The sequence below is a fragment of the Zea mays genome, chromosome 9 (genome assembly GCF_902167145.1).
Source record: "Zea mays cultivar B73 chromosome 9, Zm-B73-REFERENCE-NAM-5.0, whole genome shotgun sequence".
Classification (NCBI taxonomy): domain Eukaryota; kingdom Viridiplantae; phylum Streptophyta; class Magnoliopsida; order Poales; family Poaceae; genus Zea; species Zea mays.
This window is the reverse complement of record NC_050104.1, coordinates 159,338,415-159,356,324: the sequence shown is the minus strand read 5'-3', so window position 1 is coordinate 159,356,324 and position 17,910 is coordinate 159,338,415. Positions and strand designations below refer to the sequence as shown.

Genomic DNA, 17,910 nt, shown 5'->3' with positions numbered 1-17,910 from the left:
ATATCCTCTAACGACCACTTTAATTGTGTATTTCTCACAAGTCAAAATAAAGAGCAAGAATGACTATTTATTAGAATACACATGTGAGATATTAAAAGCTACTGGAGGATAAGGAGATATAGAAAACATTTTTTACTCAAATAACCCTCTTAAAGGTAATTTAGATAATAATTTTCAGGAAAACTATGGAAGATGCTAAAGCTCTTAAACCACACGCAAAGTCAGCAACAACAAAGCTAGATAGCGCGGCAAATTCACGTGTTCTGATTGTACAGAGTTACAGCACTTCCAACTTGCAAATATGCTGTCTGTTGCGCAGCAAGACAGAAAATCCACTTAGCATAGCCAGGCAAATTCACAATGAACACAGAGCTCTCACTGCTTTTCCAGAGGGCTCGCACCCGGTTGGCCAGGTATTGACGAGGGCATAACAATGAGTTGCTACACACTGATCCGATTGCTGTTTGATGGGCGACTCTATACATACCCTACCTTTGGGGTCCTTGTCGCGGCAGCAAAGTGTCTACCACCTCGGACGCTCAATCTACAAGGTGCATTTGCCGACTTTTTGACAAACACAAACAGCAGCAGAACAAAAAACTATGCACAACGCAAAGTGGAAAGCCCCACTAAGGAGTCAAATGCACTGAGATTTCTTGTTGAACATGGGGGCTCTGGTTCTCCTGGTGACAAAGGGTCACTAGTCTTTGAACAGTCTTCAGGGCACTTGTTAACTGTGCAAATGACGGGCGCAAATTTGGATCCCTGGCGATTGGCAACGCACATGTTAGCACAAATTTAAATCGAGTCAAATTTTGAATGCCATGAACGAGACATGAAACTTTCATCAGAGAACAGGTTAAACTCTTAAAAGGGCTTTTCTGAAAACTCACTTCTGCCAGCATTCAAATATTATCCTTGCGACCAGAGGATCAACTTCCTTGGGAATATCAAGCCGTCTATCCTGGAAACCAACTGCCCCCACAACTTGCATTGGATTCATCCCACTCCATGGCATTCTAAGTGTTGCCAGTTCCCATAAGATGACACCAAAGCTATAAACATCACACCTGCACAAAATTCAGGGTGGGTGCATTAAAGATTGTTACTGAATTCAATTAAGGTACGCTGTGAGGATCCTAGAAGAGCTGTGCAGTGGTGAGAGCTGTCTCATTGAGTCACTAGGTCACAGGTTTGAAACATGTCCGCATTTGCGGAGGGAAGACTTGCCTGGGTTTATCCCTTCCCTAGACCCTCCCCACCCCCCCCCCCCCCCCCCAACACACACACACTCATGTAGGCACCTCCAGAACTGAGTCTGTCCTTTTTTAAGCGGTGAGGATCCTATCATACTTCAGTTTTTGCAAAGAATAAAAATGTGTTGCAGGAGAACCAGCGAAAGTGTGAAACCTATAGTTCTGGAGGGGAGATATATTAATAAACCTGCACTGTTCTGGTTTCTACATGATTGGTTGGAAAATTGTAAAACTAGCCAGAGACCTGATTGAAAACTAGTCACATCACCACATATCTCCTCACTTGGTACACAGATCATTAATTTTTAAACCAACCAAGGATCCTCTCTGCTGTGCAGAAGTGCCATGGTTGCAGTGGGGATCGGCAGGAAGACAAAGGGGAAAGTTGGCAAGGAAGGTAAGTGTATCTCCTGGAGAAGGCGGCTTGTAAGAATTCATTGCCGAAGGCGAGTGTTGGATCGCTGGCAAGTGTAACAGGAACAAGGCTCACATAGTCACATGTGACAAGCATGTATGTGTCAAGCTGTGCGCCATATATGCTACTTGGGTTCGTGTTGTTAGGATGGGGTGACGGAGGAGAGACAGAGAGATGGCAGAGTAGAAGGGAGAGAGAAGAGAACTGTGTTTTACCGGGTTATTACACATTTACACTATCTCCAGCTTACTCATCCTATCTCTCATCTCATCTCCTATTTCAAATTCCACTCTGCGAACAATGCAGTCTATAATGCAAAATAGTGTTTTGGGTGACCATATAGGTAACCTGCTTGACACGGTCTTAGTAACAAAGTCTTGCATATGGAGTACAAAATATTTGTAAAAGATTGACTAGATAGATGCATGATCCCACAACATGAAATTACTAAGCAGTCAGATCCAACTACGAGAAAACAAAAAAATCTTTGGTCTGAGCACAAAACCACAAGAACAAAAATTCGACAGGAACATGGAATCCTATATCCACGCTCCACGGAAATGCTCAATAACCCGAATATCCTGATTCCCGAATAAGATGGGAGCTAGAATGCATCTGAAAATCACTCACTTTTCATTCGATTGTTCATTCCGCAGAACCTCAGGTGCCATCCACTCAGGCTGATAGATGATGCAAAAAAATAATAATAAATCATGTTCCAAGGAAAGAAAGAGGACATGTTTTTCTCATCAGATGCTAGCTACTTACTGTTCCAGCTGTAGATTTGGATGACAAAAATGTACTGTGCTTCAACCGCGAAAGTCCAAAGTCACAAACCTGTTATATTGCATATATTGATGTGAATGATTATTGGTGGCCAAATATTAATCGTGGGCAAGATCACACACCTTAACATTCCAATTATTGTCAACCAGCAAGTTTGGAGATTTCAGATCTCGATGAACAATTGTAGGCATGCTAGTGTGCAGGCAATTCATACCTTTGGCCTTAAGAGAAAAAAGTGGTTTTTTATGAGCAGGAACAACAAAACAAACATATCAATGAAATATATAATATTCATCCTTACCACATCAAGGGCCATCTTGATCCTCCGCTTTTCATCAATTAGGCAATTAGGGCGGTGAAGGATCTTATACAAGCTTCCCCTAAACAAGGACAAAATCATGAACCAACCATGAATCACCAAACACCTCTTCAGGTTTTTTTGTATGAATCTGATGGGCACGAGTCTATGCATACTATGTAGCATTTAGCAACTCCAGAATTGCAAGAACCTAGACATCTAATAGCATGCAAAATTAAATTGTAAAAAGAACCTTAGTTTATGCATGGCAGTACCTTCTGTATTGTCTAGAGTGGGATATTTAATTCACACATTCCACAATATAAACAGTGATTGTGTAGTTAAAGTATATTATACCTTGGAAGATATTCAGATACAATAGATAAGTTCGGAGGGCGTGTAACAGCACCCATAAAGAGAACAATATTTGGATGGCGCAGCCGACGCATAATTCGAACCTTGTCAAAAAGTATATCCGTATATCAAACAATAAATCAACAATTGAACTGAGTAAATATGAAAATTGAATAGTTTATTTAGGAAAACTCCAAGATAGAAACAGATAAAAGTTCACCTACTTCACTCCTAAACTCATCCAGAGCATCGCCATAAAAATCTTGATCCAAGAATTTTTTTACAGCTACTTCCTGAAAATAAACGAAAACTTCAGTGCATTGACCATGATTTGGTTTCTCATCTGATTCTTTTATGGCTTCCACAGAACATCTTGAACAAATGGCCAAGCTCAAGATACAAAAAACTAAAATGAGTGAATGAACTACTTACGGTTCCATTCCAGTCAGCACGGTAAACCTCTCCATATGAACCTATTGAACGAAGCAAATCAATCAATAGTTTTCATGCAGAGATCAGGAAGGTGCAAGTTCAAGCAACCAGCCCACTCCTATTCAACTAATAAAAAGCATACCCATCAAAGCTAACAACTTGAAATACAGTTCAGCATATTTAAAATTAGTTTCCAAAACAGCTCTAAGTTGTTACTCCCTCCAGTTTCGTTTTAATTGACGTTCAGGACATGATGGACATGATTAATTATATGTGTGATTTCCTGTTGTACCCTTATTAAATATGTATCGTGGCCATCGCAACCAGATCTGCTTTGATGCCTACTGGTTGCTTGCTATAGCAAAAACACCCGAGCACTTGGGTTCGAGTCTTGCCATAGCACATTTATTTTTGCATGGCATATTTTACATAGCTTGGCATTTTTTTCAGGACACTATTTTACATTGTCGCACTGCCGTTTTTTTTTCTATCGTGATTCGCGCCTCGCTGTTTTTGGCCGACATATTGCTTGTTATCAGTCGCTAGCGTGGAACGGCAAACGAAACGTTGGAGGAAACGAGGCGTTAGCTTATCATTAATGAAGGGTAGCATTGTCATAAAATAGTTATAATAGGTAAAACATCAATAATTAACATTCACACAAAAAGGCTAGGACCTCAGTTAAAACGAAACCGGAGGGAGTAGTTCAAAAGCAGAAGAGTGTATATCAAAACTTGGTAGCAAAATAAGTACCTAAGCCAATCCTTTCACCAATCACAAGATCTTCCCAAGGAATTTCGCACTCAGAGACATCATCGAAGTCAAGCCTCTGTGACCTCATGTCCATGTTTCTTGAAGGCAATGATGTGTCCATGAATCTGTCAAGGGGAGATTTTTTTGGATCAGGGAGCAATTTCTTATGGTCTTGCTTTGCATCCATGTTTTCCAAGTGTTGTTTTGCTTGACTCTGAACTCTATTCATTGGAACTCTTCCTTCTGCAGGATTACCCCATGGAAGTCTTCCCTGTGGTGGTTGAACTATGACATGTTGATCCTCCAATCTATAATTTGTTTGACCCTTGTCCAAATCACCACGCAGAACCCTTTCAGGAACCTTCCCGGTCTCAGCTGTAGATGTAATCTTCATGGCAGAGGTACCAGCCATAATGCTATCATAATTATGATATGATGCATCATTATGCAATCCAGAATTAAGGTTAGATCTTACGGCTGGTCGTGGCATCTGGGATGATGATGATGCAGCATTATTACCAACATTTCTACGAGCAAACGAATCCTCGACATAATTGTACTGTTTGTTGTTGGAAACATCATTGTAAGGAGACCAATTCTTCATAACTAACCGCTGCTGTGGTCTTCCAGCATTAGGGACAATGTTCTCTCTGCGCTTTTGCAACTCATTGTTCCTATGATCTGGTCCTTTGAATGGTACTGAAGTTTTCTTAGACTTATTATCCCCAGAAGGAACAAGATCAGCAAAAAGGTATTTTGACTCTGGAATTTCCTGCAGATCTGGAAGGCGGTTTAAATTCCGCTGATGCTCGCTTTGAGGTACAACTTTCTGCTGCGATGATGTACCAGCAGAAGTTGATGGTCCATCTGATTGGTCATGATTAACCAGCATCCATGAACTGCCAAAAACACTTCCAGCAGAAACAGATGGTGTGACACCCGAAGAGGTTTGAGTAGAAGCTGCAATTTCTGCTGCCTCATATCCAGAATCAATGTCTGACATCCAATCACCACTGCTGAACAAAGGCAGTTGGCCACCTTTAGGTTCAAGTGGCAATACAGTAGGATCCACATTAGCATCAACAGTACTTGATGATCCAGCTGTTCGATTCAGGCCGAGTTTTCGATTAGAATTTAACGAATTGCCTTTCCAACTTAAGATATCTGCTGGAATAAGAGCACCAGGAGCAGCCATCAGATCAACCAAAAACTCCCTACAGAAAAATTTAACCAAAAAACTACTTAGTAAACATAGAGTAGCAACAAATTAATTGGAATATAGTAAATAAGACTAGCACATGGATAGCATAACTTGACGTATCTTAAGTATTTATACTGTGAAGTATGAACAAAGCACAATAATTAAACATTGATACCTTTCATTGTCCATCTTAATTATGTTTATAGCATCGTCATCATCACCACCAGTATAATTGCTCCCTTTGACAAGTTTGCATGGAATCCCAACACTATCGGCAAGGATCTGCATGGAGAGGTACAAGACATAATTACATTACTTTCTAAGTATGTGCTTCTCAGTTGAAACAATAAGCTAGCTAGTTTTCTTGCAAATGCATGCATGAGAAAGAGGAAGGGACCGAAGAAGAGAACCTTGAAAAGTAGGGCACGGTGACGTGATAACCCTATCTTGATGCAACCAATAGGCAACAAACTTGTTTGTAGCGATGTTCTCAGCTCAGTACTCTTCTCCAGCCACCTTGTGAGCATGTCGTTAGCATCTTTGACAGGTCCACCCATATTATCTGTAACAAGCTCAGCTATTCTTTGCACTAAGAGTGCAATATTGGCAACAGGGAAGTCCAACAGGATGCACTGTGCCACTTGCTCCATCTCCTGCAAGGTACTATCAATGGCTCGGTTTACTACAATGACTTCAAAGCCTAGGTCCCCTATGCCTGTTTGGAGATCTGCTAATGATGGCATCTTCCCCTGCCTAGAGGATTCAATAGAGGAGCCAAAGATGTCATAGAAGCCATCAATAACTTTCTCATGGTAATCAAGAAAGTTATAATCCTGAAAGAAGTTTAAAACAGATGTCATAATCATAACAGAGCATGAATGTTAGAACACAACAACCACACTCGTATGTAGTGAACAACAGACCAACAAATAGTATTACGACAAGAATTTGACCTAACTAGACACACCAACAGGCAGGTAAACTTTAGAGTTAATAAAAACACTGATCTTGCATCTCAAAGAAGAACCCTAATAGAGATTGGCAATGGAAAGAATCTGTTCAGAAAAATATTTGGCCGGCATGAACACAGCATACAAAAATGACAGCGTGATTTTTTTCCACACTAGGGCAGACTCGAATTTCATTACTTATAGCAACAAAATTATGTAGATTGTTGCAAGTAAAAACATCCAACGGTTGTTGCAAATGATACAGGGATAAAAACTGGATAGTAATAGAGCACTCAGGTTTCCATTACTCCTAGCACGATAACAAGAAATACAAAACTACTGGTCAGAATTGCGACCGGACACACTCCAGCCAAACCAATGGATCCAGCCAAAAGCAGCTATTACAAACAGAACATCACTAAGGTGCTAGAACATGTTACTACATCCAACAAGCAGCCCAAGTTTACTTTCGCTTATCGGCACATCTGAAACTTCAGGCCACCACATCACTGGTTGCGATCAAAGCCATCCCTTGATCCTGGGCTGCTTCCTGCAGATGGTAGAACAGCGCAGTTCTTTAAGGACTTCAGTTCCATTCTTCAGCGGATCCTGGTTTTCCCTTGATAGCAGTCCTGCCCACCTCCATGATACACTAGCACGATTTGACCAGCAACCATATATTGCTTCTGAAAAAAAGAATTATGCTACCTATCTTCCACCTCCATGATATAGACCATCTAGCATGCATACGGCTTCTTCCTTTTTTAACCTAGGTTTTTGCATGCCCTGGTTGCCTACAAAGGTGTATATTTTTGTACCCATTTCTCAGGAGCAGAAGTCTTTTCTTTTTGTTATCTTTTTTCCCTTCTAACAGTGGCATTGGAAGCAATCCAATTTTTCCTAGTAGTGGCACACAAAAACCAATCATTTTGGCTTTACCACTGCAAATACCTCAGTATATTTTGTGTGCATGCAAGCAGCCCCCAAATAATAAGTAGCATTTCCATTTCTCCATGTATTATTTCCTACTCCTAGACTGAGGTGGATCATAATAGCAAGCAAGAAATAAGGTAGTATCTCAGTGGTGACAAAATTTACAAAGGTCGACAGCATTAATGTGTGTGTAGGTTTCCCAAGTGTACCTAAATGACAACGGGGAGACCAAGACCACTATTTGGTTCGTCAAGCAGACGCCATAAATAGGAATTAGTGATGATTCAGCAAACTAGTGCTTTAACGGATCAGCGTAGCATGTACAGAAAAAAGGCTGCTTTATGTGATCTAGGAAGCCTATAATTGGTGGCTTCCACGGGGCCTCAACCTAATACTTCCTCTAATCACAAATTCCATTAGGACATCCAAGTGGTCTTCAATATGACAATTTGATTAGTGATCAAACACATGTTATCTTAAATAGAAAGAGTTATAAGAAAAAAAAAACATTTCACAATGAATCAAGCAGCGCCAATCTTGTGTTGTCAATCTATGTGATTGTTCGTCAGAACTAAAAGATTTGAATTAGGCCATAGTTAAATTATGTTGGTGATTGGAGGAAGCATCTTCTATGACTAAAACCAATGGTCAGTAACAATCAGGAAGCTTATGGGTGGTACATGCGTTTTTTCGCTATGTGTGATTCCCCATGCTATGGGCTAAAGTGAAGCTCAATTAGGAACTAGACATAAAAGTCGAGGCAGTTGAATGAAGTAGCACAAACGGTTTCAACCTAAAACCTCACAAGCAACTAGCAGGTGGAGGCGCCCAAAGCCGAGTATTATTATATATCGATGGTTGTCCCGATTGCAAGGCTCACCCAATATCGGCGGGAGAGGAACTCCGCGGTGTGGGTCTCGTCCCGGTGGGCGGCGAAGCGATCGAGGCTCATGAGCTTGGCCTTCCTGATCTGCTCCCCGTCCAGGCCCCCCGCGCAGTCGCTGTTGGAAGACGCCGACAGCGCCATGGCAAGCTGCATCTGGAACTCCTCTTCCGACGATATGTAGTCCTCCCCTCCCGCTCCAGCCGCCGCCGCAGCAGCAGCAGCGCCCGTGGGCGTCGCCGCCGCGGAGGAGGGCGAGGGCGAGACCGGCGTAGAGACGGAGAGCGCCGGCGCCGGCGCCGTCCCCGACGGGGAGCTCGCGGGCGGCGGCCCCGACGTCTGCGGCGGCGGCGCCGCCGGGGACGCGGGGTCGTTGGACCGGTGCTGCCACCTGATCTTACTCTTGAACAGGCTCTTCATCCCTCCAGGCTCCCCGCTAGCTCGGTGGCTAGGGTTTGCTTGCGTCGAGCGTTTCCGCGTCCCGGTCGGCGAAGGGGAGACGACGACTCGTGACGAGGAAGCGACGGGCGAGGGGGTGGAAGCGGGGAGGAGGTGGGGACTGGCCCGACTGGGGATGGGGGGGCACGGGAGGAGTGCGAACTGCGAAGGAAAGCCGAAAGCGGGGGAGTCCTCCTGCGTCTCCGAGGGGTGTGACTGCAAAATGGCGTGGCTGCGTTGTTTCGGATCGGATCGGATCGGATCGGGTGCCGGGTCGGGTCTGCGCGGCAACTGGCCTAGTGGTAGTGGTGATTAGTTGAGACTTGAGAGATGAGAGGCATGGGATTTGGCATTAATTACCGAAGCAACCACCGGATTAGATTAAGCACTATTGAGAGGCATGGGATTTGGCATTAATTACCGAAGCAACCACCGGATTAGATTACGCGGAGAGGAGATAGAGAGACGGGGACATGAACTGAAACTGAGCGCCGACACGGCCGCCGATGGTGGGTAGATTTCTTTTAGCAATATCAAATTAAAGTAAGGATTCGGTTATTTCCATGACTTATGATGACTTATGGATTGGAAGGGATTAAAAAAATTACTAAGAATTTTGACTTGATATAGATTTTGTCGGAGACCATAATTAGGGGTACACTCAAGACTCCTAAATCTCAGCCGGTAACCCCCATCAGCACAAAGCTGCAAAGGCCTGATGGGTGCGACTAAGTCAGGGATCGGTCCATTCGAGGGACGCGATCACGCCTCGCCCGAGCCCAGCCTCGGGCAAGGGCAGCCGGCCCCGGAGGATCTACGTCTCGCCCGAGGACCCCCTCCAGCAACGGACACACCTTCGGCTCGCCCGAGGCCCAGTCTTCACCAAGAAGCAACCTTGGCCAAATCGTCATGCCAACCGACCAAATCACAGGGGCATTTAATGCAAAGGTGGTCTGACACCTTTATCCTGACGCGTGCCCTCCAGTTGACAGAGCCGAAGTGACCGTAGTCACTTCGCCGCTCCACTAACCGGCCTGACAAGAGGACAGCGCCGCTTGCGTCGCTCTGACTGTTGTGCCACTCGACATAGTGAGGGTGACAGCAGCCAAGTCCGGCCCTAGGCGCCATGGGAAACTTCGCTTCGCTCGACCCCAGGGCTCGGACTCGGGCTCAGCCCCGGAAGACGACGAACTCCGCTTCGCCCGACCCCAGGGCTCGGACTCGGGCTCAGCCCCGGAAGACGACGAACTCCGCTTCGCCCGACCCCAGGGCTCGGACTCAGCCCTGGCATCAGCCGACGGTCTCCGCCTCGCCCGACCCAGGGGCTCGGATTCGACCTCGGCCTTAAAAGACAGACTCGACCTCGACCTCGGAGGAGCCTCCACCTCGCCCAACCCAGGGCACGGACCGACCACGTCAACAGGAGGCGCCATCATTACCCTGCCCCAAGCTGACTCAGGCTACGGGGAACAAGACCGGCGTCCCATCTGGCTCGCTCCACTATACGAGTAATGATGGCGCCCCGCACGCTCTATGACGACGACGGCTCTCAGCCCCCTTACGGAAGCAAGAGGACGTCAGCAAGGACTCGACAGCCCCGACAGCTGTACTTCCGCCAGGCTCCGGCGCTCCTCCGACGGCCACGACATCACACGAACCGGGTGCCAAAACCTCTCTGGCTGCCACGATGGCATGTACTTAGGGCGCTAGCTCTCCTCCGCTAGACACGTTAGCACACTGCTACACCCCCATTGTACACCTGGATCCTTTCCTTACGTCTATAAAAGGAAGATCCAGGGCCCTCTTACGAGGGTTGGCCGCGCGGGAAAGGACGGGACGGCGCTCGCGTGAGGCCGCTCGCTCCCTCCCGCGTGGACGATCTCGTTTGCCCCTCGGAAGGCCATCCAAGTCCCAGGTCTTGGCGGATTTCGTGGCTGAATGGGTCGACACCCAGCTCCCAACAGCTCTGATCCAACCGGAACTCTGGACCATGTTTTTCGACGGGTCGCTGATGAAGACAGGAGCAGGCGTAGGCCTGCTCTTCATCTCACCCCTCGGGAAGCACCTACGCTACGTGCTACGCCTCCACTTCCCGGCGTCCAACAATGTGGCTGAGTACGAGGCTCTGGTCAATGGGTTGCGCATCGCCATCGAGCTAGGGGTCCGACGCCTCGACGCTCGCGGTGACTCGTAGCTCGTCATCGACCAAGTCACGAAGAACTCCCACTGTCGCGACCCGAAGATGGAAGCATACTGCGATGAGGTTCGGCGCCTGGAAGACAAGTTCTACGGGCTCGAGCTCAACCACATCGCCCGACGCTACAACGAGACTGCGGACGAGCTAGCTAAAATAGCCTTGGGGCGAACAACGGTTCCCCGGGACGTCTTCTCCCGAGACCTGCACCAACCCTTCATCAAGACCAACGACACGCCCGAGCCCGAGGCACCCTCGGCTCGGCCCGAGGCACCCTCGGCTTGGCCTGAGGTACCCTCGGCCTCCAAGGGTGAGGCACTGCGCATCGAGGAGGAGCGGAGCGGGGTCACGCCTAATCGAAACTGGCAGACCTCGTACCTACAATATCTCCACCGAGGAGAGCTACCCCTCGACCAGGCCGAAGCTCGGCGATTGGCGCGGCGCGCCAAGTCGTTCGTCTTGCTGGGAGACGGGAAGGAGCTCTACCACCGCAGCCCCTCGGGCATCCTCCAGCGATGCATTTCCATCGCCGAAGGCCAGGAGCTCCTACAAGAGATACACTCAGGGGCTTGCGGCCATCACGCAGCACCTCGAACCCTTATTGGAAACGCCTTCCGACAAGGTTTCTACTGGCCGACGGCGGTGACCGACGCCACTAGAATTGTCCGCACCTGCGAAGGGTGTCAGTTCTACGCAAGGCAGACCCACCTGCCCGCTCAGGCCCTGCAGACCATACCCATCACCTGGCCATTTGCTGTGTGGGGTCTGGACCTAGTCGGCCCCTTGCAGAAGGCACCCGGGGGCTACACGCACATGTTGGTCGCCATAGACAAATTCTCCAAGTGGATCGAGGTCCGACCCCTAAACAGCATCAGGTCCGAACAGGCGGTGGCATTCTTCACCAACATCATCCATCGCTTTGGGGTCCCGAACTCCATCATCACCGACAACGGCACCCAGTTCACCGGCAGGAAGTTCCTGGACTTCTGCGAGGATCACCACATCCAGGTGGACTGGGCCGCCGTGGCCCACCCCATGACGAATGGGCAGGTAGAACGTGCCAACGACATGATTCTACAAAGACTCAAGTCTCGGATCTACAACGACCTCAACAAATTCGGCAAGCGGTGGATGAAGGAACTCCCCTCGGTGGTCTGGAGTCTGAGGACAACGTCGAGCCGAGCCACGGGCTTCACACCGTTCTTTCTAGTCTATGGGGTCGAGGCCATCTTGCCCACAGACTTAGAATACGGTTCCCCGAGGACGAGGGCCTACGCCGACCAAAGCAATCAAGCTAATCGAGAAGACTCACTGGACCAGCTGGAAGAGGCTCGGGACATGGCCTTACTACACTCGGCGCGGTACCAGCAGTCTCTGCGATGCTACCACGCCCGAGGGGTTCGGTCCCGAGACCTCCAGGTGGGCGACCTGGTGCTTCGGCTGCGACAAGACGCCCGAGGGCAGCACAAGCTCACGCCTCCCTGGGAAGGGTCGTTCGTCATCGCCAAAGTTCTGAAGCTAGGAACGTACAAGCTGGCCAACAGTCAGGGCGAGGTCTACAACAACGCTTGGAACATCCAACAACTACGTCGCTTCTACCCTTAAGATGCTTTCAAGTTGTTCGTATACCTCATTCCCACGCAAAGTTTAGTCACCAAGGAAGGGTCAGCCTTGCCTCGGCAAAGCCCGACCCTCCCTCGGGGGCTAAAAGGGGGGAACCCCCTCTGCGTCAAAATTTTCCTCGGAAAAAGATCTTTTCTGCCAGAATGTCTTTCGTGCTTTCCGACTACTTCGAAAGTGGATCCTGAAAACGACGGAGTACACGTAAGCAGCCAAGACTGACCGAGCCGAGGGATTCCTACGCCTCCGGGATACAGATACCTCACTCATCACCTTCTGCGATAAGTAACTCGCACTCGGATAGGTGATTCCGTGGACCGAACAAGTCTTCACGCTCGAAAGCTCCTCTGCCGAAACGATTTTTCGGGCCTTCTCGACTGCGTCGGTGACAGAACCCTATGGACGAGTAAGAGTGCGCGTAAGCGGCAAGGCCGACCGAGCCGAGGGATTCCTACGCCTCCGGGATACGGATACCTCACTCATCACCTTCCGTGAAAAGTAACTCTCGCTCGCACAAACAATTCTGTTACCGACAAATAAGTCCAGATACTCGAAACAAGGGGAAAAGAAACGCAACTTTACAACACGACGATGGTGTGTTTGGGCCTCGGCGGCCGCAGAAAACATACACACACTACAAGATAATCCAATCGCTCGGATCTTGACAGTTGAAGGGAGCAGCAGCACCCTCGGCGTCAACTACGCCTTCGGCGAGGTCCAACCTAGCCTCGGACGGCGACGCGGTCGGAGGATCTCCACCCCGAAGGACGACATCAGCACCACGTCCGGGCCATCGCCGCCAGGGTCTTCTATGGTGGAACCGCCCGAATTATTCCAACTTAAGTGTCTAAGTCACGCCTCAGGGGCCGTAACACACTTAAATCGGAATAACCCGTCAGTCCCTCAGATCTAGTCTGATAGAGCCACTTAACCAGGATCAAATTCCACAATCTCACTCGAAGGTGAGTCACAGAAGAAATACAATAAAATAGGAAACCTCAAATTAAGTACTGAGTTATTACATAAATCGGAGTTTTTGCGTAGCAAATAAGAGTTCACAAAATAAAGTGCAGCGGATAATCGATGTCGTCGGTATCGAGGAAATGGGCAAGGCCTAGCCCACTACTCCTCGTGCTCCTCTCCTGCCGGAGCAACGTCCCACTCGACCGTCCAACCCGGTGGCAAGGGTGGTAGGCCAAGTCACACCATCAACCATTTCCTGAATGGTACCTGCAAAAATTGTGCCACAAGCAAGGCTGAGTATATTAATACTCAGCTAGACTTAACCGGTGTGAGGAGTCTACTCCTCTACCTCTAGACTATGCAGCTGTTTGGCTGAGGGGTTTGGTTTGCCAAAAGCACTAGCTATTTCTAAAAGCAAATTTTAGCTTTTCAAATTCTATCATCATTAACTTAGCTAGATTTGCTCCTTCTAAGCATACATGGTAACAAGCATTTAGTTCAATCAACAAGTTATCTCATGCAACCTCATTTCACTTATTACTCGATGCAGTACAAGGGGTCAAGCAGTCTCATTAGCTGCGAGAAGCAGACGATTCGAATCAAGTTTTAACCTTGCAAGGTAAACCTAAACACACGGCATGTCAGGGTACTCCGACCCACACATGACAACCGTCCCCATCGATTCCCTGTTCGCGTCCAGGCCTCACCGCCTTGGCATACAATGCTCCACTGACCCCGGCCGCCGCCGTGCAGTGACCGCACTTGTACCCACCATAGCTAGCATGGGAGACCCAGTCTCAAGTCGCATGAGGGATAAAGTCTGCGCCCGGCTTCAATCAGGTACTAGGTTTACTGGTTACCATTTTTCCCGGCATGTGCTTAGTACGTTCAAAAGCTTGACTCAGGTATCCACACATTAATCCTTAATTCCTTTTTCCCGTCTCATGGGCAAGGCATCCTCCCTGGATCCAAGTCCATAGACTAACATATATCCCATTATCAAGATGAATACAATCAATTCCTGACCTCGCGCGAGTGCTAGAAAAATCACTCGACTTCTACCGAGATCCTTATTAGCAAGCAGCTACTCGACCTATCATACTAGTATTCATCTCAAAAAGGAATCCTAAGTTCATGCAACTAGAGGTTTCACGCAACTCCTACACTTAAGTGCACATTACAATCCTATAAGCATTAAGTGTAGTAAAGTAGCATATAATAATACGGTTATGCATAAAACCGGGGCTTGCCTTCAATTGCTGGGGTTGTGGGGAGATCCTCAATAGCAGCCTCTGAAGCCTGCTCCTGGTCCTCCTCTTGGACATGTCCTTGCTCGGGGATGAGCACGTACTCTCCGTCGGCAAGATTACAATCTAATGAATGCAATGCGTAAGATATATGCATGATATGACAGGTGCTTTAGAATTTACAACTTTTGACGATGTATGACCTACTTGAGTTAGACAAGGTTAACTTCACTTATGTAAGACCTTTGGGTGGTATACTTGGTAAATTGGGTCAAACTTTAGCTAAGGTAAGTGGTAGGTTTATTTTTGGGGTTCCACTGAATTCTTTCTAAGTCTTAGTGAGAGTTGATAAGTTCTCAAGTTAGACTTATTGGGGTGAGGTTTATTTCTTCTTTCCTTTTCTTTTATTCTCTTTAATGTTTTGGAGTGGGTTTGAACTATAAGTTGCTTTTATAAAATTCTAAAAATTCTGCAAAAATTACAGTGGCTTGGTGCTGGTGTATGTTTCTCTGTCTCAAAATTTGGGGATCAGAAAGTGAATAGTTTTCTCTGGACAAAATTATTAAATTCTAGGGCGGAAGGGGTGCTTTGAACTACAACTATTATTTAACAGTGGGTAATTATCGAAAACTTATTTTTTCTAGCTTTTAGGTGTTACAACATGACTTGATATAAATTTCTATCCATTAATACCTTTTAATTATTTTTCTATGGTTTTCTCAAGTTTCTAGCCAAGTGGGTGCTTTCTACTACCACTATGTTTGAAAAATATCAAACAACAGAGTTCTTATTTTTCTTAGTTATTGTTTTGTGCAAGAGCAATCATTCTGAAGTTTGGCATCTTTTTGCTTAAGGGAAGGGGTGGTATGCATTATTTGAAATAAAAGTGGCCTTTTTCTTAGATCATTAGCAATAGGTATGAGTTTGCTTCTTTTTCATGGGTTTGCATTTTTCTCTGGTGGCTTATATCATTATGGACTTAGCTAATTTTTGGTTGCCCATTACCACATCATTAGGTGTTGTTCATGATTTATTTGGAAAATACCTTATTAGCATTGTATATTTATTTTCCTTACTTAAAATGTTGGGTTGAGGTGTTTTTTATTTTTGTAGTGGGGCTCTGATGATTGTAAGTCCACTGGATTTTTATTACTCATTTTGGTTATAGCTTTATAACTCTAATAATTGATTTTTAGTCCAAATAAGGCTAAATAAAACATTTTAATTTAAAATTGGTCTGAACTAATAGCCTCTGTATTTTCCTAGGTTCTCGGTTACATAAGCAAGCTAGGAAAAATAATTTTAATTACTGTTCACCACTTTCTATCGCCTTTCTGGTTTTTTCTAAGTTTTGGGCAAAATAGCTTTAAATGAATATCTACATCATATTTTCCAATGTTGGGGTTCCTACTATTTTTAAACAGTGTCTAAATAAGGTTTGAATACCTACAAATTTTCTTAAGTTCAGCACAGAAGAAAAACAAATTTTCCTTAATTAAACAAGGTTTGGTGAGTTTCTGTTTTTAATTTTAAACTCTAAAATTTAGAATAAAAAGATAGAGTTTATCATTTTTAAATGATAGTTCATAATATTCAGAAGCTAGCAAAATTAGTTTGACAACTTTTTATGAAGAATTCATCAAGTTATGGGTTTTATAAGTTCTCTGGTCATTTTAAAAAGAGTAACAGAATTGATTTAATGGAAAACCACTTTGCACGGGGGTCCCTGGCGGGTTTTTAAGTTTTCTTCGCGGATCAGTCCTTAGGCTACTATTCACATGAGTCACTGACGTTACAGAAAACCCCTCGAGTTCTACAAATCCTAACCCGAGGTCATTCTTCTAACTTAAACAGTAACCGCGGCGGAAGAAAGGGCGGAGGGGCTTACCGGCGGCGAGATTGCTCCGGTGAAGTGGTCGAGGACGTAGGGGAGGTCTCGGGGATCACAGCGGTGTGCGGGTCGCCGTCGGGGATGGCCGGAGTTGGCCGGTCCACGTGCGCAGGCGGGGATGCTCGTCGACGGCGAGGAGTCCGGCCTGCTCACGGCGAGATAGTTCAATTGAATGGGTCAGAGAGGTTCACGGGATGCCAGAGAAGATATGGGTGCAAGGAATTGTACGGAGACTCACCGGTGAGCTCTGTCCACGCGCGGCGGCGAAAGACCGAAGTCCGGTGAGGTCGATCTCGGGCTTCCGGTGAAGTCCGGCCTGGTCCGAGGGCTTGGGAAGCTTCACGAGCCACTGGCGGAGCTAGCCGAAGCACTGGCTCGACTCAGGGGTGGCTGGAGTGGGCTGGCCACGGTGGCCGAAGCTCTGGCGGCAATGGCGGGCGGAATTGAGCTCGCCGGAGCTAAGGAAAAGGGACTGGCCGGTGAAGGTGAGCGCGGGGTGAAGTGGGGCGCGCCTGGGGAAGCTTTATAGGCACGGCGCGGTGCACGAGCGGTCGTGGACCGGCGAGTGCGCGCGGGCATGCACTGGGAGGCGCGGTGCGCGAACGGGCGTGAACCGGAGGTGTCAGCCACGGTCGAACACGTGTGTCCGTTGCCTCTGCCCATGTTCAAGCGCTGATTGGGTGCAAATCTTCGCGAATTTGGGCAAGATCGCTGTGAAGGATTTGTTCACCTGACCATGCTTTGTCTTTTGTGTATGGACGTCGCACGGTTTTAGGCTAGGGACAGGGAGTTGTAGCGTCACCAAGGTGCCAGTGTCAGAACGTCTGGTCCCGAGGTCAAACTGCGCCAAAACCATGTCAAATGAATTTGGTTTGAGTTCAAACTTTTCCAGGACATGTTCAAGGGAATTTGGCACAACTTTGATATTTGGATATCCTAGTTTTGAGTTTCGAAAAACAGAGAACGCAGTTGATCTTTGGAAAGAGGTCTGAATTTCAGAAATTCAGAAATCTGAATTCCTCCAAGGGTTCATGGTTCAAGGGCTAATTTGGGAATTTATTCGAGTTATTTTGGCTAAGCTTTCTCAACCTTTCTTGTTGCTTATTAAATATACTTTAATTTTTATAATTGGCTCAAGTCATAATTTTAAATTTTTCATACCCTTTTCCTTATTTTCTTGAATTTTGCTCATGGGGCTTACTTAGGGTTTTTATTAGGGTTACACATTCTTACCTTTTTGAAAGACCCCTTTGCTTTGATCATGATACTTTTAAGTATATGCTTGGTGAATTCTTT

The 17,910-nt window shown here is 46.6% G+C and overlaps 1 protein-coding gene across 1 annotated transcript; it reads right to left on the bottom strand.

The window, feature by feature from the left end:
- Window positions 1-222: 222 nt before the first annotated feature.
- LOC100383170 (Protein kinase domain superfamily protein) lies at window positions 223-8,811 on the bottom strand. Its single transcript, NM_001175835.1, has 13 exons — window positions 8,259-8,811; window positions 5,906-6,328; window positions 5,671-5,777; window positions 4,295-5,508; window positions 3,542-3,582; window positions 3,334-3,402; window positions 3,113-3,213; window positions 2,759-2,837; window positions 2,580-2,678; window positions 2,440-2,508; window positions 2,302-2,351; window positions 894-1,070; window positions 223-765 (listed from the first exon to the last, which is right to left on the bottom strand). The coding sequence occupies exons 1-13, from the start codon at window positions 8,679-8,681 to the stop codon at window positions 630-632; spliced, it is 2,988 nt and encodes a 995-aa protein (NP_001169306.1). The 5' UTR covers window positions 8,682-8,811; the 3' UTR covers window positions 223-629.
- Window positions 8,812-17,910: the final 9,099 nt, after the last annotated feature.

What these genes read in the sequence shown, in the direction of transcription:
- LOC100383170 (NM_001175835.1), bottom strand. Translation starts at nt 8,681, where the DNA reads ATGAAGAGCCTGTTCAAGAGTAAGATCAGGTGGCAGCACCGGTCCAAC. An exon ending in GTATCTGAATATCTTCCAAG is followed by an intron (nt 2,838 to 3,112) that starts GTATAATATACT and finishes GTCCTTGTTTAG; the next exon opens with GGGAAGCTTGTATAAGATCC. An exon ending in CCAAATCTACAGCTGGAACA is followed by an intron (nt 2,352 to 2,439) that starts GTAAGTAGCTAG and finishes ATCATCTATCAG; the next exon opens with CCTGAGTGGATGGCACCTGA.